This window comes from Ursus arctos, chromosome X (assembly GCF_023065955.2).
Source record: "Ursus arctos isolate Adak ecotype North America chromosome X, UrsArc2.0, whole genome shotgun sequence".
Classification (NCBI taxonomy): domain Eukaryota; kingdom Metazoa; phylum Chordata; class Mammalia; order Carnivora; family Ursidae; genus Ursus; species Ursus arctos.
This window is the reverse complement of record NC_079873.1, coordinates 68,259,011-68,286,237: the sequence shown is the minus strand read 5'-3', so window position 1 is coordinate 68,286,237 and position 27,227 is coordinate 68,259,011. Positions and strand designations below refer to the sequence as shown.

The 27,227-nt window shown below is 34.9% G+C and overlaps 1 protein-coding gene across 5 annotated transcripts in view; it reads left to right on the top strand.

Moving 5' to 3' along the window:
• POF1B (POF1B actin binding protein) overlaps positions 1-27,227 on the top strand; it is an 89,993-nt gene that overhangs the window by 11,116 nt on the left and 51,650 nt on the right. For 3 of the 5 annotated variants that reach the window (XM_057312905.1, XM_026480148.4, XM_057312913.1), the window contains exons 3-6: positions 4,370-4,444; positions 7,123-7,203; positions 17,366-17,467; positions 22,308-22,490. In XM_057312905.1, the coding sequence (XP_057168888.1) occupies positions 4,370-4,444; positions 7,123-7,203; positions 17,366-17,467; positions 22,308-22,490 (441 nt within the window). The remainder of the gene's footprint in view (positions 1-4,369; positions 4,445-7,122; positions 7,204-17,365; positions 17,468-22,307; positions 22,491-27,227) is intronic. The other 2 variants (XM_057312906.1, XM_057312920.1) reach the window with 2 other exon arrangements.

Here is a 27,227-nt window from a genome sequence, read left to right as displayed (position 1 = left end):
CAAATCATTTGATAGATTTCCCCATTCTAATATTCTATTATCAGAGTGGAAAGTATAAAGAATATATATTAGAGAACAAAAACAGCTTCTGTTCTAATTTTCAAGGTCTTGCCCTGAAATAATCCTGGAATTCAGAGTATGTCCTAAATTTTTAAGATTTTCCTTCTACCTAAAGGAGAATAACACCTCTCTAGCTTCTGCTTTCTCTTCTTTCTGCCCTTCACTGAGCTACTTGAAAGCTCTCTCACTAAGGTAAGTAACTGAGAAATTGGGGCCATTTGCATTCCATATGATTTGTTAATTCTGAAAAACAGAGCTTTTTAACAAACAGAAATAAGATGCAGGTTTATGAATTCTCTCTAGGGCAACTAGAACTTCCCAACTCTGATTTAGGGTATACCAAGGTAGGGACAATTATCTCAGGTGATGTAGTGAAATTATCCCCAAAACAGACTGATTTTAATCCACTCATATTAAAATTGGTGATGTCATATGTACTTTATAAAAGGAGGAGGAAGAGAAGGAAAAGGAGGAAGAGGGCTGATACAACTTTACAAAGTTGAAAACCATTTCTTTAGGGAATGTGGGAAAAGCAGCCTTGGTGTTATACTAAGCCTGAGTCCACCTAATTAATTATAAACAAAATTATTTTTTATGAGAACTCTACCTGAAGAAAGTTGCCAAAAAAACAATAGGTAGGTATTTAGCAAATGTGAGCCACAGGAATAAACAACTCAATATTATGCTGAATATTTAATCAGAAAAAGTAGGGCCTTCCTAAAAAATTGAATATGAGTATTAAAGAAAAATTCAATGTTTTACTGAGTTTGGAGTTCTGTGAATACACTCTGTAAATATATCATGTAGTCTACCAAAAAAACCCTCTACTATTGGATTTTTAGAAGTTTAAGTTATTTAGTCAGGGTTATTCTTTCACATAGTCACTTTTGGGAGGATCTCTTGTTTTCAGGCACTCAAAACTTACTTTTGATAATAAATAATAAAAAAAAAACAAATATCTAGCCTCCTATTATAAGAACTAGTCAAATCTAATGGTAGAATTATGTTCAACAACTTGAAAAACAGAAAATATAGTGAGGCAACCTATAGAGGCAGCAAAAATGAGGGTTTAATGGGAAAAGCTACATTTGCTTAGACCAATTCTAATACTGAAGCTCAAAACAATTATGTAAATTATAATTTATGGAATTAATGTACTCGCTTTCCAAGTATAAGAAGATTGAATACTTTTTTCATTTTAGGACCAGACAAGTCTTTGTACAAATACACCGATTTGCCTTTAAAATATCTACTGTTTTGGCATCTGAATAAAGTAACCCTGTTTACACTACTATAAATAAATGTCCTAAAGGTGTGATGTGTGTGTACGTGTGTGTGTTTATTCCTACTTGGGTTAATTTTTACAAGTTTATAAAACTTCTCAGTATACTCTCTTATCTTAAAAGCTAGTCTGCTTGGCTAGTAAGTTTCATTCTGTTTAATTTGCTGATGTCATCAGATTCAAATTGGTTAAAAGGAGGAGGAAAGAACTACCATTTATAAACACCTACCAGGTGACAGGTAGTGTGCACAAATTGTCTTCGCAACATGATCCTAGTATTACTAGTCCCAGCCTAAAAAGGCTAAAAGTTTGCAGAAAAACATCTTCCAGACATAAGTACTTTTACACAGTGCTGGAGGATGTGTCATTGGCATAGCCATTTAGGAAATCAATTGGCACTATCTGTTAAATAAATAATACACATAATCGGTGCACCATCAATCCTACTTCTTTGTGAAATTTTATAGAAATACATGCACAAGGATGTTCCTTGCAGCATGGTAAAAAACAAAAACAATTTAAACATTGCTCATTAGGGAAATAGGTAAGTTATTAAACATCATGGAACACTATGTATAATTTAAAATAATGAATCAAGACATATCTAATTTATAATACAAAAAATGTTTGACTCACACTGCAAAATAATAAAAGCAATAAATATTGTTATTTATACATACATATTTATGTGAAGATACACCAGACAATAATAGTTATTTCTGGGTTAGGGATTTGGATAAAGGGAGAATGATTAAGGGAGGATCTTAGACTTTATCTGTATACATTTTTATGTTCATGTGTATTCATATACTATTGCATAACTAAAAACACCTTTTATTTTCTTACCTCTCTGAACCTGCTCCTCTTGGCTCTGTGGGTCAAACCAACCTGCACTTGGTTGTATTTATAACCATCATCCTGAACTGAAGACCATATACCTGTTTGGTCTACAAACTTTAATTCTCTGCATTTGTCTGAGAAATTCTCCTCAGCTACAGCAGGAAATCTGAGAACATATTCAAAGGCTGTCTTGATATATGAAATTTGCAGGATTACTGCTGATGTAACAGGGAAAGGGAGGATGAAAATGTTACAAGCTGAACCAAAAGAAAAAGAAAAGAGAAACCACAGCATGCAAAATATTTGGCAATTTGTTTTAAGAACACCACATTACACCTACATTATAGCTATACTTCCACATGAGTCTGCCAGTGTTTCCCTTGTAAGTCCATGATTCTGATTTTCAATAGCCTCCTTGATATATATATATATATAATAATTATTATTATTTATTATATATATTTATATATATTATATATATATATAATTTTTTTGTGGGAATATATCCTGGAGTTCTGTCAGTTGGTTGTAAATTACAGTAATGTATGAAGAGATTGAGTAATGCTACCAACTCTTTGCACACTAATAAAGCTACACAGTTTTGCTGATTTGGGAAAAAATGTAAAGAATGTCAGCATAATCGAAAAAGTGACTTTTATCTAATCATTATTAAAAATCATACTCTCACTTTTATAGACCATTTTCTTTTAACATCAGAGCCTACTCTTTGAAACTTAACTAGAAGCAGATCAGAGAAACCATAATTAAAAGTCAGACTGAAGTAATCTCAGAGCAGTAGTTTTTTTTTTTTTTTTTTAGTTTTTATTTTAATTCCAGTTTGTTATCACACAGGGTTATATTAGTTTCAGGTGTACAATATAGTGATTCAAAACTTCCATACATCACCCAGTGCTCATCACAAGTGCACTCCTTAATCCCCATCACCCATTTGACCCATTCCCCCGCCTACCTTCCCTCTGGTAACCATTAGTTTGTTCTTCTTGGTTTGTCTCCTCCCCGCCATTTGTTTTGTTTCTTTCATTCCACATATGAGTGAAATCATTTGGCATTTGCCGTGCTCTGACTTATTTCACTTAACATTATACTCTTTAGCTCCATCCATGTTGTTGCAAATGACAAGATTTCATTCTTTTTTATGGTTGAATAATATTCCATTGTGTATATATGCAGCATCTTCTTTATTCGTTCATCAGTCAATGGACACCTGGGCTGCTTCCATATCTTGGTGATTGTAAATAATGCTGCTATAAACATCAGGGTACATATATCCCTTTGAATTAGCATTTTTGTATTTTTTGGATAAATATCCAGTAGTGCAATTGATTGCTGGATCATTGGGTAGTTCTATTTTTAACTTTTTGAGGAACCTCCCTACTGTTTTCCAGAGTGGTTGCATCAGTTTACATTCCCACCAACAGTGTAAGAGGGTTCCCCTTTCTCCACATCCTCACCAAAACTTGTTTCTTGTGTTTTTTATTTTAGCCATTCCGACAGGTGTGAGGTAATATCTCATTGTAGTTTTGATTTTCATTTTCAGGCCAGTAGACTTAGTTGAGCTTTCAAAGGTAGTTTTCTACCATGGTTAGAAAATTTTTGCATTTTATGTTTTTGTGTTGATAAATTTTGCATCTTGTTAAATTGCAGACATATAATAACATTGGGGTGTATATTAGCAGAAATCTCAAAAAGAAAAGAAGGATGTAACCTAGAAGTACAAGAAAAATGTGTCATTATGAAAGTATTCTAGAAATTATTTTATCATTAGTTTACTAGCAAAGCTGACAAAGAAATTCAGTAATGTGCTCTTTGGATATCATCTAAGAAAACATGAAATAAAGTTCTAACAAACTGGGTTATCATAAAATTAAAGGAAATATGGGGCGCCTGGGTGGCTCAGTTGTTAAGTATCTGCCTTTGGCTCAGGGCATGATCCCAGAGTCCTGGGATCGAGCCCTGCATCAGGCTCCTCCACTGGGAGCCTGCTTCTTCCTCTCCCACTCCCCCTGCTTGTGTTCCCTCTCTCACTGGCTGTCTCTCTCTCTCCGTCAAATAAATAAATAAAGTCTTTTAAAAAAATTAAAGGAAATAATACCTAAAGAAAGTAAGACATTCAAATAACACTGCTTAGTAACCATTTCTGAACCCCCCCCCTTTTTGTCTCAACAGGAACTCCATTCTCCAACTCTGAAAATATCTACTTGTCCCCCAAGCAGTGTATATATAACCCCAAATACTGAACAGGTAAAAGAAGTTATGGATTAGATTAGATTCTTTTCTTTTTATGTAAGCCTCGCTCATATATTTAAGTAATCTTTAAGCCCTCCTAGGGCTTTACACATTTCCAAAATGTCAGGAACACAAAACTGGGAAGGGGATTCTCACATAATAATCAGCTCAGCCCATTAAAGGAATGTGAAACAAGTGCTGAAACAAATTCTATGAACTGAGATTTTTCAGTTTCATTGTCTATTCAATCTGATTGCTTTAAGTTTGAGTGCAGTTTATTTTTAGTCAAGGATCTCCTAGTAATTATATATATTTTAGGGTCCTTGATTTTAGCACAAATAAAGTACTTAGATCTTGGATTGATCAAGGACCTGACTTTGTGTACTATAAATTTACATTCAGAGAGAATAGCTTATAGGGTCAGAACTAGCCCTTCTCAGTTTGAAAGACATGCAATGATCTAGTTCCCTTAGCCTTTACAACTTAATAATCACATGTTTAAGACTACCCTGGAGTCTAGGCATTATATCTCTAAAAGGTACCTATAATAATAATTCAATACCATATTAACAAATATGTGTTTAATGAGCTAGTCACCATTCATTAAGAAGTGAATCCTAAGAAAAGAAAATAAAAAACATCCTATGTTTGTTATGACACAGGAGGGGAATATAAAGGATGTGGGATTTGGAGGCTAGGATGGAGAAAGATGGTGTTCTAAGGAACCAGGCCTGCCCGGATGAGGTGCTAGGGTATGAGCTTGAACAATAAGGGAACAAAGGGACAAAAACTGGTTTCTAGACTTCAGTACAGTAAGGAAAATGTGATCTTATGCAAAACAAATAAGATTATCAAAAGTTTGTCTACCATTTCCCAATTTGGCCTAGCTGGGAGCTAAGTCAGTTAGAGTCATGCATTTATTTATTTAAAGATTTATTTTAGGGGTGCCTGGGTGGCACAGCAGTTAAGCATCTGCCTTTCAGCTCAGGGCGTGATCCCGGCGTTATGGGATCAAGCCCCACATCAGGCTCCTCCACTGGGAGCCTGCTTCTTCCTCTCCCACTCCCCCTGCTTGTGTTCCCTCTCTCACTGGCTGTCTCTATCTCTGTCGAATAAATAAAATCTTTTAAAAAAAAAGATTTATTATTTTAGAGAGACAGAGAACAGGAGTGGGGGGGAGGGGGCCAGACTCCCTGTTGAGCATGGAGCCCTATGTGGGGCTTGATCCCAGGACCCTAGGATCATAACCTGAGCTGAAATCAAGTCAGTCACTTAAACCACTGAGCCACCCAGACGCCCCTAAGGTCATGCATTTATTTAGCAAACATTTGCCAAGTGCTGACTATGTATCAAATATTGTACAAAGATGTATTAGACCCAATTACTATTCTCAAAGAGCTCAAAGAGCTCACAGACTAACATGGGTCACATACACAGCAAAACATAGGGCAGTGGGATAAAGGCTACAATAGAGATAAAAATAGAGTCCTATAGGACCACCAAGATAGGATTTCCTCAGAAAAGTAAGTCTACTTAAATAATAGAGCTATTCATTACATTCAAATCCAGGCAGCAAATTGCATTAGCTGTTATTTTTCATAATGAAAGCTTTAAAATTGGGTTTGCTCTGTTTTATTTCTGATAATACAAATTTGTTTATTGTAGATAATTTTGGAACCATAAAAAATGTAGAGAAAAAGAAATAAAAATCACTCATGATCCCTTTCCTTACCAACAGATAGTATTATTAGCATTTTATGTTTTCTTCCATTCAAATAAAGAATTGAGATCATACCATATATGCAGTTTTATACCTTCATTTCTCACTTAACTTTATATAATATTATGAGCTTTTTCACTTAAATGTGTATTACTCAAAATCATTATTTTAGTAGCTACATATTTCAGCCTATAGATGATTATTTAATCTTTCCCTTCTCCATAGGAAAGTGCTGCTCTTTTTGTACCTTTATCAGTATTATTATTTAAAATTTTTTCCTGGTTGAAATATGGTACTTTTGTTATGTTTATTTGATTCTTAGTTTGGTTGAATACTTCTTGCTCTTTATTAACCATTTGTTTTTCTTCTTTTATAAATGTTCATGCCATTTACTCATTTTTCTGTTAGTATGAATTTTTTTCTTATTGAGGTATAAAAACTCTATATTAATGATATTGACTCTTCTTCCATCAAAAGTTTATAAATGACTTTATTCTAATCTTTTGTCTCCCTTTAATGTTATTTATGGCCCTCTCCCACTACCACACTGAATACTTAAATGTTTGAGTACACACACACACACACACACACACACAATTTTCTCTCTGTGTCTCCTTCCGTTTTTAAAAATATGAGATAATAAATTTTAAGCTATATTTTCTTCTAATATTGTGGGGGTATTACAATGCAATGAATATTTATGAAACTCTCATCAACTATAGCTTGGAATGTGTGATGAATTACCATGAAATGAGTATTTAATAGAAATACCTAGCACAATGCTGAATACAAACACAAGTTTTCATATATGTTTCTAAGACTGAAGTTAACTAAAACCATAATTTCATATGTCATCATTTATGCAAATGACTTTTAAAATTTCACTCTGAAAATTGCTCCCTATTATTATTATTAATGGCTTCAAGGTCACTAAGCAACTATAATTATATGCAGCTTTTATCTTTCCTTACAGGAACTCCATTCTCCAACAGTGAAAGTCACTGCATATCCACAGACTACTATTAGGAGATACATAGTACAAAATCCTGAACAGGTGAGCTATATCACACAAACTCTTGTCCCAACCTATAATTCCTTAGAAGTTGATAGCTTAAATGAGAAGGGTGAGTCAGTTACCAGATCCCTAAAATCAGATCATTGGGAGTTTCTTCTGGTTATAAAGTTAATTTTTAATCATTAGTATAAAAAAAGTCATTTTTAAATATTTTTAAAGATTTTATTTTTAAATTTTTTTAGTGATTCATCAGTTGCATGTAACACCCAGTGCTCATTACATCAAGTGCCCTCCTTATTGCCCATCATCCATATATCCCTTCCTCCCACCCCCTTCTCCTCTAGCAAATCTCAGTTTGTTTCTTAGTTATGAGTCTCTTATGGTTTGCCTCCCTCTCTGTTTTTATCTTAGTTTTCCTTCCCTTCCCCTATGTTCATCTGTTTTGTTTCTTAAATTCCATATATGAGTGAATTCATATGGCATTTGTCTTTCTCTGACTGACTTATTTCACTTATCATAGTGCATTCTAGCTCCACCCACATCATTGCAAATGGCAAGATTTCACTCTTTTGAATGGCTAAGTAATATTCCATTATATATATTTACCACATCTTCTTTATCCATTCATCTGTCGATGGACATCTGGGCTCTTTCATAGTTTGATTATTGTGAACATTGCTGCTATAAACATTGGGGTGCATGTGTCCCTTTGAATCACTATTTAAAAAAGTCATTTTTAATTCCAGACAACTATGTGCCCATATACTCTGATTTACTGAGGCAACAGTTCCAAGCAGCATGGAAAGTCTTGGGTTATAAAATCTTTCTACTTCTATAGCACCACCTTGTACTACAAAGGATTCTGTAGCCTTTAAACCAAAAGAAAAAAGACAAAGTTCTTTCACAAACTTCACATAAAAGCTATCAGCTGTTACATCAGGGGTTGGAGTCCTTAGTTTATTTAGATTTGACATTGAGATATGGGATAGGAAGAAGAAAATGAAAAATCAAGAGTTCAAACTGTCTCCATGCCTTTATTGCCTATCCTGTAAACTTTTGTGCCTATCAGCGAGCTCTTTTGAAAATTATAGTTATATTTTCTACTAAGATATATAACCTTATATTTTACAAACTAGGATATTATTCTCTATCTCATTTTGAGGAGAAAATTAAGAAAACTTTTTCCCACAGTAAAAAGCCTTCCTCAACACACGCAAAACCATATACAGTCCTTCTTTAGCTCTAACAGGAAGTTCTATGGGCTTATAAGGACAAATTTTACAAATAGAAACAGTGTGCCACAGATAATAACACAGCAATTCTTTGTGTTGCTCTTTATTTTATTTCTCCATGATTGCAAGAAAGAATCTCCCCCTCTCTCACAAAATAAAATCAATTATTTGCTTCAGTTGTGGAAAGCAAAGGATTAAATTAGGGTAACATACTTGATACTACTCTAGGTGCATGGGTGGGGGGGTGCACAGTTTTTCTACTATCTGTTCTCCCCTCTTTTTTCTTTATTTTAAAATCGTTTTCTCATGTCTCTTCAGCTACAAAGGCAGTTAGTTGTGTATGTGTTCATGCGTGAACATATGAGCATGCGGGTCTGTGGTCAGGGGGATGATTATTTTGAACATTTGCTTCAGTTTTCACGTATTTTTTGTAAATATCAAAAGAGAATGTGATTACAATAAAGCAATTGCTTGTGCCTTCTTTTGCAGAATCAAATGTTTAAACAACAAATCTCAAAAGTGTGTTGGGGAAGGGAGACATAAAGAGAGATTGGGAGATGAGAATGTACATTTTTCTATGACATGGCCACTTTACCCTTTCCCCTTCTTCTTCCCTTTTTCTCTTTTTTCTTTCTTTCACATACAAACTGGGGAATTTGTATACTTGGATGCATATTACATTTGATATCCCTGGCTTTCAAATAATTAGTTCTAGATAGCACTTTTTTTTTCATAATGTGAGAATTGTTGTGTTTACCTAGGATATATTCACAGTGTAATTTTTAAATATCAAATAATTTGGATTCCAACCCACTTTGTCAGTGATTCTTATTTGACTTTGAATAAATTCTTATTCTTAAGTTAATGGAGAAAAGGAAGAATTAATGTTTATTAGATATATGCTCCATGCTAGGAAATTTACATATTTTATCCCATTTAATCCTAAAAAGGTGAGAAAATAGAAGCACAAAGAAGTTCAGTTATTTATTCAATGAATATTTATCAATTGTCTACTATGTATTAAAAATAGCTCCAAGAGTTGGGGATAGAGCTGTGAACAAAACAAAGTCCCACTCTTCTTGAAGCTTAGGCTTTTAACTAGCCTCAAACTATTCAGTTACAAAGTAAGAGTGGGAACAGAAATTGAACAATGCCCATCTGGAAAGATATATTTGCAAATTAAGGACAATTGAGGATGTAGGTGAATTAGGATCCAGAGACTCATCTACATACCAACTTCCCCTCATCATCTCCTGTGATGGTGTAATACAAAGGCAGAGAAATTAGAAGTATGTATGGAAATGCATAACATTTGTAACACTGAACCTGCCCATGTATAAAGGCTTATTATTATGGCTGTGTTCAACTACAAAGAAGCAAATAGTTTCTTAGGGAAAACCCCCAGCCGAGGGTAATGATTATTTTAAAGCTTTTAACTCTTTCTATTATTGAGGAATAAAACAAATTTCAACCCCAATGCTTTGTAAACAAAAATAATCTAACTTGTTTTGCAGAACAGCTTGAAAATCTTATTTAGATATATTCCCCATTTTATTTATCTAAGTATATGCCTTTTTGTCTGTTCTTTTAAATCCCCCCAGGAGAAGATTCTGGTGTAATTACAATATTTATAATAAGCTGAGCCTCGTAAATGGCAACTTTATACTCTTCCACCTCCCAGCTTGTCTAATCTTCACTTCTCCTCCCTGTAATTAAACTGATCTCAATCTACTTCTCTTATTATGATTTCCTTCTACCTCTGTTCAGCCTTTTTAAATTTTTGGTTGTTCATGATCTTCTTTATTCTCCATTTATTGTCATTTTAGTCAAAGCATTCTGGTATATAATTTGACCTAGAAATGAAGAAAATATTTTTGTCCCATCAGTAGATAGAATCCAATTGATATTAATCAGTTTTATTAATTTTCTAGTTGTGGAGCTCTTGCTATGGGGACTGAACTGTACAGCCTTCATATGGGTGAGGGGAAAGAAACAAGACATAGTTCCCATACCAAAAAAGCTTACAGTTCCTCTTGGCAAGGGAAATAAGATATGTCCACAAATAGCTATGAAAATATATGGTGGGGTGTATGATAGATGACACGAGAAAATTACAGATTCAGTCTTACTGAAGTTCCAGGGGTTGGAGATAACATATTTATTTGAGGGAATCAGAGAAGGATTTATTATGGTATTTAAGGTATTATTACAGTTAACATTGTTGCTAGTATCATTTTACTAATGAGGAAATCAAAGGTTAAATAAGTGTGGCTTGTTCAGGTCTTCTTTTTTTTTTTTTTTTAAAGATTTTATGTATTTATTTGACAGAGAGAGACAGCCAGCGAGAGAGGGAACACAAGCAGGGGGAGTGGGAGAGGAAGAAGCAGGCTCATAGTGGAGGAGCCTGATGTGGGGCTCGGTCCCATAACGCCGGGATCACACCCTGAGCTGAAGGCAGACGCTCAACTGCTGCGCCACCCAGGCGCCCCTTGTTCAGGTCTTCTGACTCCAAATCTATTGCTGTCTTTTCTGACAGTTATTCTGGGGGTAGTTTTGATAAGACTTAATAACTTATGTTGAATATGGAATTGAAAGAAGAAGAAAAGTGGGGTGCCTGGGTGGCTCAGTCAGTTAAGTGGCCAACTCTTGATTCTGACTCAGGTCATGATCTCAGGGTTCTGGGTTGGAGCCCCGCATCAGGTTCCACTCTCAGTGGGGAGTTTGCTTGAGGATTCTCTCTCTCCCTTTCCCTCTGTCCCTACCCCCATTCATGCTTTCTCTCTCTCAAATAAATAAAAATAAATCTAAGAAAAAAAAGAAGACTAAAAGTCATATATCACCCCAAGCTTCTCAGTTTGAGATACTGGGAGTATGGTAGCCCAATTAAGAAGTGAGGGGGAGCAGAAGCTCATTTGGAAAGGGGTAGATCATGAGATCTGCTTGAACCAGTAGTGTTTGAGGTGCATGGAAGGGAAGATGATCTCACAAGGGCAGTTAAAAATGACCTGAAGAGGGGCACCTGGGTGGCTCAGTTGGTTAAGTGGCTGACTCTTGATTTTGGCTCAGGTCATGATCTCAGGGTCCTGGGATTGAACCCCTTCTTAGTCTCCATGCTCAGCGAGGGATCTGCTTCAGTATTCTCTCTCCCCTCTCCCTCTGCCCCTCCACCTAATTGCTCTCTCTCTCTCTCTCTCTCAAAAAAAAGTAAATCTTAAAAAAATTACCTGGAGAGGGCAACTGCATGGCTCAGTTGGTTGTGTCTGACTCTTGATCTCAGCTCAGGTCTTGATCTCAGGGTCATGAATTCGAGCTCCACACTGGGCTCCATGCTGGGTGTGGAACTTACTTAACAAGAACAACAATAAAAAAGACTGGAGAAAGGTCACATTTGAGGTAGAGACATGGAAGTTATTCCTTTGAATGTTGTCATTGTAGCTGTGAGACTGAATGAGAAAACCAATGGGTAATGGAGAGGGTTGAGGTACAGAACTTTGAGAAATGCCTAACTTAAAGAAACAGAAAGGAGCCCCTTTCATGCACAGAGGAGTTGTCAGAAAGAAATGTGAACAAAGAGTAACTGAAACAAATAGAGAAAGGGGGTGGTCAACTGTCTCAAATAACCAAAAGGCCAAAGAGGATGAGGATGAAGTTTGAGAATAGAGAGTTTGTCCACTAAGTAATGGTGATGTTTGAGGTTTCCCTATACTTGTGGAAGCAAAACCCAGATGTGCAAAGTTAATGCGTGAATAGATCGAGAAGCGGAGGAAATAAATGAAGATTACTCTTCTAAGAAGGATATCTTTCAAATAAATGAAGGAAAGATGGGATGGTAGCTAAAGGAAAACAGAATCTTGGAGATCTGAGAAATTTATAGGGAGAGGAAAAAGAACCAATAGTAAGGCAAAAGATCCCACAGAGAAGGGGCAAATGGAACATAATTCTGGAAGAGACAAGAGGGGATAGGATTCCAGGTATAGAGAAGTGACTTCAGGATAAAAGGAGGACTTTGTCTTTCTTGGTAATGAGATGGAAGGAGCAGAAATTGAAGAGAGATTTTTGAGGTACAGATGAAAATGAAGGGATCTCATTGAATAGATCTTGGTTTTCTCAGTAAGAAGAAGGAGAATGAGGGAATGTGAGCATAGGGGATTGAGGAAATTGAAAAAACATTGTAACCACAGTTATAGACAATTTGATAAATACAACTGTGACCATGAAGGTTAGAGAGACTCTTAAAGTTAGGTAACTTGAATTTGTACTGAGCCAAATCAGCAAACATTTTTTTAACTTCTTCAGCAAGGTTTCATGGCCTGGGAACAGCAAAGTAGATGCTGGGGATTATGTACTTTGTTAGATGTGAGAACTACTGCCATAGATTCTAAAAGTAACAATTAAAATGATAAAATCAGCCATCTTTGAAGACACCTATTAATTTTTAGGGTGGATCTGGAACCAATTCAAGTGTACAGATAAAAAAAATAAGCTGCCAAAATAGTAAAGCTAACAGCTCATTTGTGAAAAATCTAAGACTTTAATTAAATTTATTTTGCTGAACTGTTTTACTAAGAATGATTTATTCAAATATAGTAAATTTTGGTTTTAATTTTTTAAACATTTTGGGAAAATAATAATCTCCTAAATGTGGAAGTTTTTTTTCAGTAAGTCATTTAAAATAGTAAGCCCAGCACACATTTTGGAGAGAATCAACACTGTTAGGACCCAAACCATTTTTCTTCTCAAAAATAATAATGGTTCAGCATTTATAGTGAACAAAGAGAAATTTTCTTTTGCTAACTTTGTTTTCCCCTGTTAGAAGGTGCTTGTATCTTTAAGATAAACATTCATGTCATCTCTTCTCATCCAGTCATCTGTTCATTCACTATGGGGTATTCAAGATGGATACAGTCCCTGCCTTCAATAAGCCTATTTTTGTGTATACTTTATCTTGATATCTTAGAATAGCTCTAACAAAGTTCTCATCAATTTTTTTAAATGCAGTATGGACTTAAAATATTATATTACTATATTATTACAAATCAATATCATTTGTACATTAAAATCACAGATTAAAGGTACTTTAGAATACATTAATTTACTTGATATAAAGTGCTCTGCATTACTATCTCCGTGATAAGAAAACTAAGCCTCAGAGAAGTTAAATGACTTTCCCACATTTCCACAAGTAGGTGATAGAAGCAGAACTGAATACAGATGTTATGACTCCAGAATTTTTTTCCATTACACTTTCTTCCACTAATTTTAATAGATCTAATGGATGTGTAGTAGTCCAAATCCAATCCTATTTGGAATTCTCACCTGTTGACATCTCTGAAGCATTTATACTGTCACTTATCTTTCTACTGCTTTATGAAAATTTTTCATCTTTATTTATTTATTTATTTATTTATTTATTATAATAATATTTTTTATTATATTATGTTAGTCACCATACAGTACATCCCTGGTTTTTGATGTAATGTTCCATGATTCATTACTTGTGTATAACACCCAGTGCACCATGCAATAGGTGCCCTCCTTAATACCCATCACCAGCCTATCCCATTCCCCTACCCCCCTCCCCCTGAAGCCCTCAGTTTGTTTCCCAGAGTCCATAGTCTCTCATGGTTCATTCCCTCTTCTGTTTACCCCCCCCCTTCATATCTCTTAAGACTTATGTAGTTACATCTTTGATCTTCACTTGCCTGTTCAGCAATTGCATGATTTTAACAAGATCTTCTAAGCATATGATTCTGAAATCTAGAACTAGAACTGTAGCCATGAAATCTCCACTCATTGTGTGCCGGACATCTATAACCTGAATGCCTTCCTGCACGTTTTGATAAAAGTCTCTTTGCTAATTCTTTGCATAATTTAATACATGTTTAAGAGATTACTGTGCTCTATATATTTACTAAATATTATGAGGAATAAACGCATGAATCAGACCTAGGTTTTTATCAGGAGCATGTAAAATTCAATGTGTCTCAACTTTTCTTGTTTTTGTTTTTGGCACCATTGGTTATGTAGATTTCTCAGATTTAAGATCTTAGAGTCATCTTTGGAAATTACTGTCCTTGATGATTTAGGATAATCTCTTAACTAGTCTCCTCCCCTGTACTCTTTCCTTTCTCCAACAAACCTTCCTAAAGTAGATTTATGTTCACCTCACATCCCTGTTTAGAAGCATTCAAGGACTTCTCACTGCTTTCAGAGCCAAGCTTCTGTCTGCCTTCTGTGTCCCTTACATATTACTTTACACTTTTACAGTCTTGGTTTCATGACTTATTTTGTTTACTTCATTTGGAATACTACTTTCTTCCATCTCCTCATATGCAAAACCCACCTTAACCTTTTCTCAAATGCCACCTGATCCAAGTAACCTACCTGAGCACTGCCAGATGGAATTCAATTTTTCCTCTTCCGAATTCCATCCCATAAGTTATTTCTCTGTGCCTCTTAAAGGCACTTGCTTCTTTCTACCTTGTATTATAGATGTTTATGTTCATATATTATCTAGGCCAGGAATCAGCAAAAATTTCCGGTAAAAGGCAATATAGTAAATATTTTAGGCTTTTCTGTCACCATAGGGTTTTGGCCTTCTTTGTACTTACAGTCTTTTAAAAATCTAAATATCATTCTTAGCTTGAGGACATTATAAAAATCAGCTGCTGGCTATAGTTTGATGAATGCTGATCAATATTCAGTGTTCCTGGTAATAATCTAAGTGTGATTCATGCCTTATAAAACAGCACTGGGTGTTATATGCAACTAATGAATTGTTGAACACTACAACAAAAACTTATGATATACTATATGTTGGCTAACTTAACATAATAAAAAAGAATAAAATGACAGAGTAAATTGGAAAATGAGGAAAAGAGATGTATTTTTTAGTGAAAAAGTTTAGCCATTTCTTAAAACAGATCATTGATATATAGTCTACATTTACATAAATGTGCATATTTCAGTCAAGTCACCGTTTATATTTTTAATCTTTACTATCACCAATAATATGCAGTAAGCTAAAGTATATTGATATCAGTTATGTTGACATTAAATAGTTATGATGACTATATTGTTACAGTTTGAGGCTATTGCAGTGCTAGATTTATACATAATTATAAGTATTAAACATCTCAGTAAAATGCTTTAAAAAACTTAGTCAAGTGTATTGTGCATAGTAAGTTCTTTTTTTTTTATAATGATTTTTTATTATATTATGTTAGTCACCATACAGTACATCCCCAGTTTGTGCATAGTAAGTTCTTAAACATGTGTTATATGATTGCAAATAACTACCAAAAAGTCTTTTTTTTTTTTTTACAAAGACAAACACAAAAGAGCTTCTAGGGGAATCTTTCTAAACATATCCACCTTTAGATTTAACAATTCATCAGCTAGCCAAATTTAATCACTTGCATATTTATTTCACCAAAGTATTCCAGGGACATTTAGTTAAAGTACCTTTTATTCAAACTTGAATACGAGAAGTATATAGCTTTGGATTTAAGAGTGTCTTACATTCTCAACAACCAGTGTTTTCATCCAGTTGTTTTAAGGTTTTTACAATAGCAGATGACAAAAATGCTAGCATATTTTGATTTTGAAATGGTCTTAAACATATTAACTGGTAGCAGGCTTATTCAATCCTCTTCTATACTGTTCCCCTGTATTACAAAAATAAATGAATGCAATTTTTCTCTGTAACAAAACAGCCTCAACTCCCCCCATACAAGTAGACTCATATGAAAACCAAAAGAAAGGAAAGAAATATAGTAATATTGCATTTATTTTAAACTCTATTTTTAGAAGATTTTATTTATTTATTTGACAGAGAGAGCCAGCAAGAGAGGGAACACAAGCAGGGGGAGTGGGAGAGGAAGAAGCAGGCTCCCAGCCGAGGAGCCTGATGTGGGGCTTGATCCCAGAACACTGGGATCATACCTGAGCTGAAGGCAGACGCTTAACGACTGAGCCACCCAGGCGCCCCTGCATTTATTTTAAACTCTTGATCTAATTCTTATTAGTCCTTCCCTGATTTCTTTCAGATCTTGGACATGTCACCAGTCTTTATTTCATTGGCTGATATCTTTTAAGCACTTGGATAATCCTACATCAATTTAGTTGATTATATGGGGATACAGTGGCGCTTAATGACTCTACTCTGTTCTTAGTATTCAAAACATATATTGTACAGAGAGACTTAGCTTTGGTTATAATCACAAGTAAGAATTACACACTTCAAGTGCACCAAAGCTATGTTCCAGGAAAAAAAAAATCTTTAGTATAGTTTTATCTACTTTACAGCTCAGGGATGAATTGTTTATTTTGCATTTCTCCAATAATACTTTTGCATAAAAAGAAACCTGCTAGTGAACTCAATTTAAATGAAGTTGACCTCATGTGTGTCTACCTCAGAAAACTCACTATATCTTACTTTAAGAACAGGAAAAACTCTCTTCTATTCTCTGAGGAAAAAACTCTTTTCTATCCTCTAACAATTAGATTGTCTCTCTTGAGACTTTATTAAAACTTGACCACTAGAAAAAAGAAGAAAGAAAGAAAGAAAGAAAGAAAGAAAGAAAGAAAGAAAGAAGAAAGAAGAAAGAAAAAAGAAAGAAAGAAGAAAGAAAAAAAGGAAAAAAGAGAAAAGAACAGGAAAAAAATTATCTTTTTCAGCCCCTTCCAATTTCCCTTAAAACACTTTGTTAGGCTTAGTAAAAGGTAGTAGGAGAGATCCAGATTGCTCTGTTTGACAAAATAGACTATCTTTGTTACTACTTCATTACATCTCTCAAAGTTTTATTGGGATGTCATTCCATTCTCCTGGTATGTTATTAACTCAGAGTTTATTAGAGACTATTGATTTTTTGATTGATATCAATAGAGACTATTGATATTTGATTAAGTTAATGTTCCTCTGAAAAGGTACCTTTCAAAACAAAACACAGTCATTATTGTCTTTATAGGAACCACTTTCTCCATTCCTAAGAGGAGGCCATTTCTTCCCAGGAAACAATGTTATTTATGAAAAAACAATAAGAAAAGTAGAGAAGCTAAATATGGATCAGGTATGTAAAATTTGTTTTAAAGCTTATTAAGTGTATACTTTTGAATTACCAGCATTTTAATAAGAGTTAAAATGACAATTTTCAAGCGCCAAGCTGGGCCACTATGAGTCATGATAATACCTTATTATGTCTACAGCTCTTCATATCATCCTTAACACTTTCATATTCATTCTCTCATGTGAAGTATTATTGTCCCTGTTTTAGTGAAAGGGAAACAGAAGTAAAAATATGTCAAGTCACATAGAAAATTAATGGTAGAAACTGAATTTAATACAGATATCCCAATGCTTTGTATGTTTCTTTTAAACTGGTCTCACACAAATTATAATTTAAAACATTATAACTTTGTCCTAATTGTGGAATTTGAGAAACAAAACAGATGAACATAGGGGAAGGGGGGAAAAAGAGAGGGAGACAAACCATAAGAGACTCAACTATAGAGAACAAACTGAAGATTGATGGAGGGGAGTTGGACACAGGATGGTCTAAATGGATGATGGATATTAAAGAGGGCACTTGTGATGAGCACTGGATGTTATATGTAAGTGACGAATCACTAAATTCTACTCCTGAAACTAATACTACACTATATGTTAACTAACTAGAATTTAAGTAAAGACTTGAAAAAATGTAAAAATTTATATAAAATGAATTTTCAAATGAACAGTATGTATGAACAGATATGTACAGTACTATATACTGTAAAAGTCTAGAAAACTGTATTTCACATTTTAAAAATTTCATTAAAATCAACTGAGACCAAGTACAACATTCAAAACTGTAGCAGGGCAATGGTAATTCCATAACATCTAGAGCTACTAGACCTATAAGCACAGTGGTTACTGTAGCCAGCAGTTTTGCATTGATCTGCCAGTGGATACAAGCATGTCCAACCCAGACAAAGCCTAGGACTTGTCTCTTGGACATTCTTGAAGTAGTGCAATGTATTAGTTTCTTAGGACTACTGTAAATATGTATCACAATCTGGGTGGCTTAAAACAACACAAATTTACTGTCTCACAGCTCTGTAGTGAAGTATGAAATCATGGTGTTGGCAGGGCCATACTCCCTTTGAAGCCTTTAGGGAAGGAGCTCTCTATGCCTGTCTCCTAATTTCTTGTAGTCTCAGATGTTCCTTGGTTCGTAGATACTTTATCTTCACATGGCATCCTTCCTGTATGTCTTCACGTCATCTTCCCTCTGCGCATGTCTATCTCTGTGTCCAAATTTTCCCTTTTTATGATGATGCCAGTTATATTTGATTAAGTCCCATCCTAATGACCTCATTTTAACTTCTTACTTCTATAAAGGCCTTGTTTCAAGGAAAAAAAAAAAAAGAAGAAGCCCCTGTTTCTAAACAAGGTCACATTCTGAGGTACTAAGGATCAGGATTTTAACATATTCTTTTTGTTGGGAGGACACAATTTAAACTATAAAAGGCAGTTAAATAATATCAAATGAATTTTTATCACAAAATCATTTTTCTCATGCACAAATGAAGCATTAAAATATACTAAATTCTTTTTAATTTTCTTGGCATGAGAGCACATCTTATTTTTATGAGCATTTATGGGCAGTTGTTATCAGATTCATAGGAACTAATACATTATCACTTATTTGATGCTCATTAAAGATAAAATAGTGTAAACTCTCAGAATCATAAAAATCCAAACCTTTAAGACTCTGGTCTGCTTATAAAGTTGGATGTAATAGAGGATTTGGTATGGTATGTATTGAACACATATTTTTCAAAAGAACAATAGAATATTTCTGGACATTATGATACCAAATAGAAAAATTTTATCAAGTATGTTAGTTCTTTAAGGGACACTTTCCTCAAGCTATCAAATTATAACATCTGTCCTTTATCCAACTGGACTGACAAAACAATAAGTTTGACACATTTTAAAAAGAAATGTTTGAGACACATCATTTTGTGCTCCTTCTAATTTCTTGTCTCAAAAAGGATAAATACTTTTCTAAATCTTGGTTCCTAGAGGAAAAGACTGAATATCCTGTACATTATTATTGCTATACATATGGAACCATTAAAGAAGAACTCCTTTAAAAGAACACTGCAGTTACTTACTATTAATTTGAATATTTACCTTTTTACATCTACTTTTTTTATTAGTGACTTAAATGATTTGGGAATTTGGGGACTGCCATGAGAGACTACCCAAGGTAAAAGGAATGATGCATATGGAACAAACTACAACTGCCTTGATATAGTTGAGTTTCCTCAGTGATAGAAATGCAATAGGACAAGCTGGATAAAGCTAGAGTCTGGAATGAAATGCTTAATGTTACATGAGACTAGTTCAAATAGGACTAGCTTTTAGGAGATAAGACCTGCCCCAAAAAGAAGTCTTTGTCATGGAAGGGTGATAAATTGGTGCCAGTTGTAAGATAATTATGCAGTTCATATGAACTGTACTCTACATATTTTTTCCCTCTATCAAAAAAGACAAAATATATGATAAATCAGAAATGTTTGATCTTTCATACATTAAAAATCTAGCTTGTGGTACACTTCAAAAGTATGAGTAATGTATGAATATCATGCTTTAGAACAATAATTTTAGTAGTCAGGTGTGAGAATTGAAACTGAAAATCTGCTAAGACTTCAGTGATACTAATAAGTGGTTCAGAGGCCAGATAGGCTCAGGGAAACCACAAGACACCCCAGATGGAGAGACTGTCAGCATTCTATTCAAGAGTCAGCTGATATATTAATAAAGGAAGATGATTGAGAAATTAGTTTTGTTTTGTTTATTGTCCTGTATTGATATGTCCTTCAGAGTGTTTCCTAACTTGCTTTTTAAAGAGCACATTAATTTTTTTTTCAGGAGGAATTCTATTTCAGTAGTGTACAAGTTCCCCACTGGGTGAAGGTTTTCTCAGCCTGTCACTCTGACTTTATTCTAATCCAGTGTATGAAGGTATTTTGTAACATAAAAGAACAGAGAATACATTCAGCCCTACAATTTGTACAAAAGTGGCTGATAGTACACAGTCTGACTTCTAAACTGTAGAGATCTTAGGGGTAGCATATAAAGTGAGTCATATTTGAAAAGATCCTGGAGAAAATGATTCTATGAACAAATTCTATGACCTTTATTATCAATTACTACCAAGGTAGTTTCTATTTGTAAAATATGTTTCTTTATATATTTTTCTTTCTTTCAAAATAATTTTTGTATACATAAAAAGATAATTTGTATACATGTTAAAAATTTCAAAGCATAAAAGATATGAAAAGATAATAAAAAGAATATAAAAAGAGAATAAAAATATATGCAGTGGTAAAAAAAAAAAAGCCTCTCTATCTTAACCCTCTCATCTCTCAATTCCTCTTCCCAGGGACAGTCACCTTTAAAAGATTTTTGCTCTATGTGTTTAAAAGCAGTTGTGTATATTTGTAAACATAAACATATGTATATTTTTTAAAATGTTATACAAAAGGGAGCATAGTACATTCCTTCTTATGCATCTTGCTTTTTCCATTTAATATAGTTTGAAAATTGTTCCACATAAAAAAAATATAAAATTTGAAGTGTTTTACTTTATTAATGCAGGTCAGCTTTCCACTGTCAAAAGGAAATAGAGCATTGAATTTATACTTCCAAAGCTAAATGTATGTGCATGAATGTAGCATTCTGGTTCAAAATAGAGAATGTTTTTCTCTGAAAACTGGCTTTCAGATGCCTGCTATCAAAGTAGAATAATAACAACATAGTATAGGAAATTGAAGTATATCTGAAATCCTCAAAACTAAAACAACCTGATATCCTTTATTATCCTGTGCTCTATACTTTATCAGCAAAAAAGCCATGACAAATAAACAAGCAGATAGTAAAGATTTAGTTTAAAACCGAAAAGTTCCAGACTATTTTGAGGACAGTAAAAATTCAGCCTTATGTTCTGAAAGAACTCTGAGCTGGAAATCATGAATTCCAATCCCAATTTTTCCAAGAATTAGTCATGTCATTATGAGTAAACCATCTTACTTCTCTGGACCTCAGGGGTTTTTTCCACCTGCAAAATTAGTGGGGTGGATGATGATTAAGTTTATGATGACAATGATAATGACATAATATGATAATAGTAAATGTTTATTACCCACATACTTTGTAATAGGCACTTTACAAACATTAGTTCATTTACTCCTCACAGCAACACAATGAGACACATATTATCTCCATTTTTGCAAACGAAGAAACTGAAGCTCATAAAGATTGCATAGTTTCCCAAGATCACAGAGTAAGTGGTAGAATCAGTTAGAATCCCCGTTTTCTGCATCTGAAGCTTCAGTCACTGTTTTCCAACCTTTTCTCTTAATTTGTCCTTGATTTTCATAAGCATAAGAATTTTGTCTGCCCCCACTGTGATTCTAATATGCTTCCTGATATTGAAAATCACTGCATTATATTATTTTCTAATTTTATATCCATCTACATCTTCAGTATGATCGCATTATTATAAAATTAGATGCTGAAGTGCCTGTTGAATCATCAGAGTAATTAATATTAATAGTCATTATAGTTTTAGTGTTAAGTGTAACTGGAATATTAATTTAATCAGAACATGCAATTCCCTGGCCAATTTAGGAGTATTTGGATGGTCACAGCCACCTGATCAAACAAAAATAGAATTTAATACACTTCTCCCCATGAAATAATTTGAAAAAAATAATATATCATTTTTAAAACTACAAATCCTAGGGATTGAATTACTTTGTGAAAGAACAGATTAAATTTTAAAAAATGCATTCAGTGGGCCTTTCTCAATTAGTAATTTTTATTCTCAGTGGCTATTTTGGCATGCATGTGTGTTTTAGGAATGCTATCCACAGGTCCAATGCCATCATCACATTGTCCAACAGCCCCAGATTGTCCACTCTCCACACTGTCAACAATCCCAGTCTAGCCAACAAATCCAAACCATCATAGGAAGTGACTCGATTTCTACAAGCACTGGAAATGAACTGTGCCATGGTGGATCAAATCATGTACATGATCAGGTAAGATCAATCAGCTGATTCCTTATAAAACTGAAATAACTCTCTTAACCCTTCTCACACCACTGTATATGCACCCACATTGAATTTTCATCAAAATATTGAGGTACTTGTGTTTTGTTTGTGGCACTTTTAAAACAAAATTTTCTATTTCCTCTCAGAAGACAAAATAATTCAGGTCTATTAATGCATTAAGTCTATGAGGGAAGTTATAAACTGATTAATGAATACCTAATTTCTAGCCAATCCTCTGTTCTAAAATGGGTTCAATGGTTGTGCAACATTAAATATTTTTATGAGACATGGTATTTAAATGGGCAATGAATTGGAAATGAATTGGAAAATTATCTAAGGATTATCTAAGGATTATAATGGTCACATTTCACAAACTGGCAATTACTTCCTATATGCATTCTATGAAAATATGGTATTTAACTCAAGTCAGAAAATGTATCCATTTTATTGTATAGCACATCAACTAAAAAGAAACTAAAACTTGGTTGCTAAGGAGAAATCTCTTGGGATACAATCACCAGTGACTAATTTATATTCTGAAAACTTTGGAAACTTGGAAACATCTGTTATACAAGTGTTAAAGGAAAAAAAATATTTTATTGTATCTTGGTAAAACTAACAACAGTAACTGAAACAGTGGGGGAATCAACATTTGTATTTTGCAGGGTTTTTTTCCCAGTAACGAAAAACTTGCTTAGATTGACCTCTTTCATAGGCAGCTCTTACTAAAAGATAGAAGGAAAAGAATAAGAAAAAATAAAGGAGACTGCACACATAAGAATTTTGATTGGTTTATATTAAATATATATGAGATTATTTCTAAGGACTGAAACTTTGAAATATGTACTTTGGCCACACTGATCAAAAATAACCATAAAACATTTTAAATCCATATTTTTCTACCCTAAAAAAAACCTAAAATTATATTTTCTTTGAATCTCATGTATGGAAATATTGCCATCTACGATTACTCTAAAACATGGTTCAGATGGTGTTGAACTTCTTACATTAGAGGGATTGGTAATAATGCTTAAAAACATTTTATTAAGTTAAATCATTTGAAATTGTCATTTTTATAGGTCAATGTTTGTCAAATAGCAACAATTTTGTACAGTTTAGTCTAATTCCTTGCTTTGCTTCAGAATCCTCATCATAAATAGAGAGTTATCACTCATAAGTTACTTGTAAAGGTTTGCACATGGTAGAGCCAGGATTCATACAGAGAGATGTGGGGAGTTCTTTATCAATAGCGTAAACATAAATGGAGCACTGGACTAAAAGCCTGCTAGTGGAGAGGTACTGGTGATATAACAGAAAGTGGACCAGCTTCAGAGAAGGAAGAACTGGGTTACAGTCCTAGGCTCTGTGCCTTTCAAGCTGTGTGTTTTTAATAAATACTAAATCTCTCAGAAACATCCTCATCCATAAAATTTAGGTAGTAATGTCTACCTCACAGGGTTGATGTAAACTCTAAATACAAACATATGTTAAAAAGTTCTTTATAAACTATAAACTCTACAACATAAGCAAATGTCACAGAGATTTTCAGAGATTCTTAGAAGCTATTTCAAGTGTAAAACTGAAGCTAGAATAATAAAAGTAAGAATAGAGAGAGGGACAATTATCAGAGATGGAAACAATATCACAGGGTTAAGAATCTTGTCCAGTGTCAGTGGTGATGCTATAATATCCTCTCAGTAGCGTAGTACAACTAATAGTATATTTGAGCAGCCTAGATATTGCCTATTTTGAAAATTGGAAGAGCTGAATAACTAATATATTAATTTTTTAATTATTTATGCTTCAGTTTGAGATTATAATCTGGCTTTGCTAATATTGGAGGGGTTTCTTTTTAATAATAATTTTTTATTATGTTATGTTAGTCATCATACAGTACATCCTTAGTTTTTGATGTAGTGTTCTATAATTCATTATTTGCATATATCACCCAGTGCTCCATGCAATATGTGCCCTCCTTAATACCCATCACCTGCCTATCCCAATCCCCCACCCTCCTCCCCTCTAAAGCTCTCAGTTTGTTTCCCAGAGTCCATAGTCTCTCATGGTTCATTCCCCCTTCTGTTTACCCACCCTTCATTCTTCCCTTCCTTCTCCTACCGATCTCCCTGCTATTTCCTATGTCACATAAATGAGCGAGACTGTATGATAATTGTCTTTCTCTGCTTGATTTATTTCACTTAGCATAATCTCCTCCAGTCCCGCCATGTTGCTGCAAATATTGAGCTACCCTATGATCCAGCAATTGCACTACTGGGTATTTACCCCAAAGATACAGACGTAGTGAAGAGAAGGGCCATATGCACCCCAATGTTCATAGCAGCGTTGTCCACAATAGTCAAATTGTGGAAGGAGCCAAGATGCCCTTCAACAGATGACTGGATTAAGAAGATGTTGTCCATATATACAATGGAATATTATTCAGCCATCAGAAAGAACGAGTTCTCAACATTTGCTGCAACATGGACGGCAGTGGAGGAGATAATGCTAAGCGAAATAAGTCAAGCAGAGAAAGGCAATTATCATATGGTTTCACTCATTTATGGAACATAAATGTAGGAACATAAGAAGTAGGAAGATTGGTAGGAGAAGAAAGGGAAGAAGGAAGGGGGGGTAAAAAGAAGGGGGAATGAACCATGAGAGACTATGGACTCTGGGAAACAAACTGAGGACTTCAGAGGGGATGAAGGTGGGGGACTGGGATAGGCTGGTGATGGGTATTAAGGAGGGCATGTATTGCATGGTGCACTGGGTGTTATATGCAAGTAATGAATCATGGAACTTTACATCAAAACTTGGGATGTACTGTATGGTGACTAACAGCATAATAAAAATTATTATAAAAAAATAAAGTCAATTTTGTCTGATAAAAAACGAAAAAAGAAAAAAGGGAAAAAATAAAGAAAATTTTAAAAATTAAAGTTGAAAGATTAAAGACTCATGAGAAAAAAGCCATGAATTCTATGTGCTGTATTCTCCTAGTGCTGGAATTTTGCAGTTCTGATTGATTGGTAAAATTGGTCTTGGATGAATATTCTTGCTGATCTTTTGGGGGAGGGGACTTTTGCATTGATTTTCAAATGTCTTTGCCCCAGACAGAATTGCACTGCTCTTGCCAGGGGCCAGGCTAAGGAATCTGCTCTAGTTTGCTCTCCGTAGCTTTTTTTTTTAATGATTTTTTATTTATTTTTTTGTCAGAGAGAGAGAAAGACAGAGAAAGCACAAGCAGGGGGAGCAGCAGAGGGAGAGGGAGAACCAGGCTCCCCAGTGAGCTGGGAGCCTGACATGGAGCTCAATCCCAGGACCTGGAGATCATAACCTGAGCCAAAGGCAGATGCTTAACCATCTGAGCCACCCAGGCGCCCGTCTCTGTAGTTTTTGTTCCCTGAAGGTTTTCCGCACAGCTTTAGAGGATGAGAATGAAAATGGCCACCTCCCAATCTCTGGCTCTGGAGCCAAAAGCTCAGAGCCCCACTCCTCAGTGAGCCCTCAGAGAAATGTAGTCAACCTGTCTCCCTGGTCTCTGTCCACACTCCATGCTCACCCTGCCTGTGACTGTGTATTTCTATTTCTGACACACAGCCCTGTTTGGAGTCTCCAAACCCAGTGATTCCTGCAGCGCGCTCCCTCACTGCTCTTCCCAGGGAGGAAGGGGAGTCTCCCCAGATCTGCCACTTGTTGGGCCCCAGCTTGGGGAACAGTCACTCAATAGTGCCATGGATCCTGGTTTAAGGCAACCGCAAGCTGAGAGCACACTCCTCAGCTCACTCTTTGCAACTGGCTTCTCCGCTCTGATACTTGGGAGCTCTGCTGCACTCAGGCACCCCCAGTCTTTCTGTGACCTTGAGGGTCCTGAGACCACACTGTCCCTGCTAGGGTTCCACCCCCCACTTAGCCACCAGAGCGACATCCCTCAGCATAGCAGACTTCTAAAAGTTCTAATTTTGTGCTCTGCTGCTCTATCACTTGCCAGTAGCCAGCTGACAGAGACTCCCTCCCCTCCGAAGGTCTATCTTCTCATGTATTGCCTCAGATTCACTTCTTCGCACGTCCTACCTTGCAGAAAGTGGTTGCTTTTCTGTTCATAGAGTTACTGCTATTCTTTGATCTCTTGTTGAGTTCATAGGTTTGATAGCTATCTAGTTGAATTCCTGGGGTCAGATGAAATTTAGGTCTCCTACTCCACCATCTTGGACCACCCCTAAGAAAAAAAATATTTTAAGACAGTTTGAAATCATGAAATTACTCTGCCAAATGAATCACACTGGAAGGAAAAAAAATGATTTTGACAGCATTTTATTGCATGGGATTATAAGAAGCTAAGAGGAAAAAATATGCAAAATACTAAACATCAAATTAGCTGTTTGGAGATTCTAATGGGAGCTCAGCATTGAATATTATTGGCTAACAAAATGCCCTCTTCTACTTGGGAAAGTAGTTTTGGAAGGGACACGCATAGAGAGGTGAGGCAGGAAGGGGTTATCTATTTGGCCAGCTACAGCAATGAAATAACCTGAAGATCACAGATTGACACTGACATGACAGCTAGATTTTCCCCATATCCAGTTAAACTTGAATTTTAAAATCATATTGGAAACCATGTTTTTAAGCCACTCCCAGTTTGGTAAATATATAGATGCTTCATACAAGAGAAATACATATGTAAAACTTGAAATCAAAAGTATTCTTTTGATTATTTTGAATAAA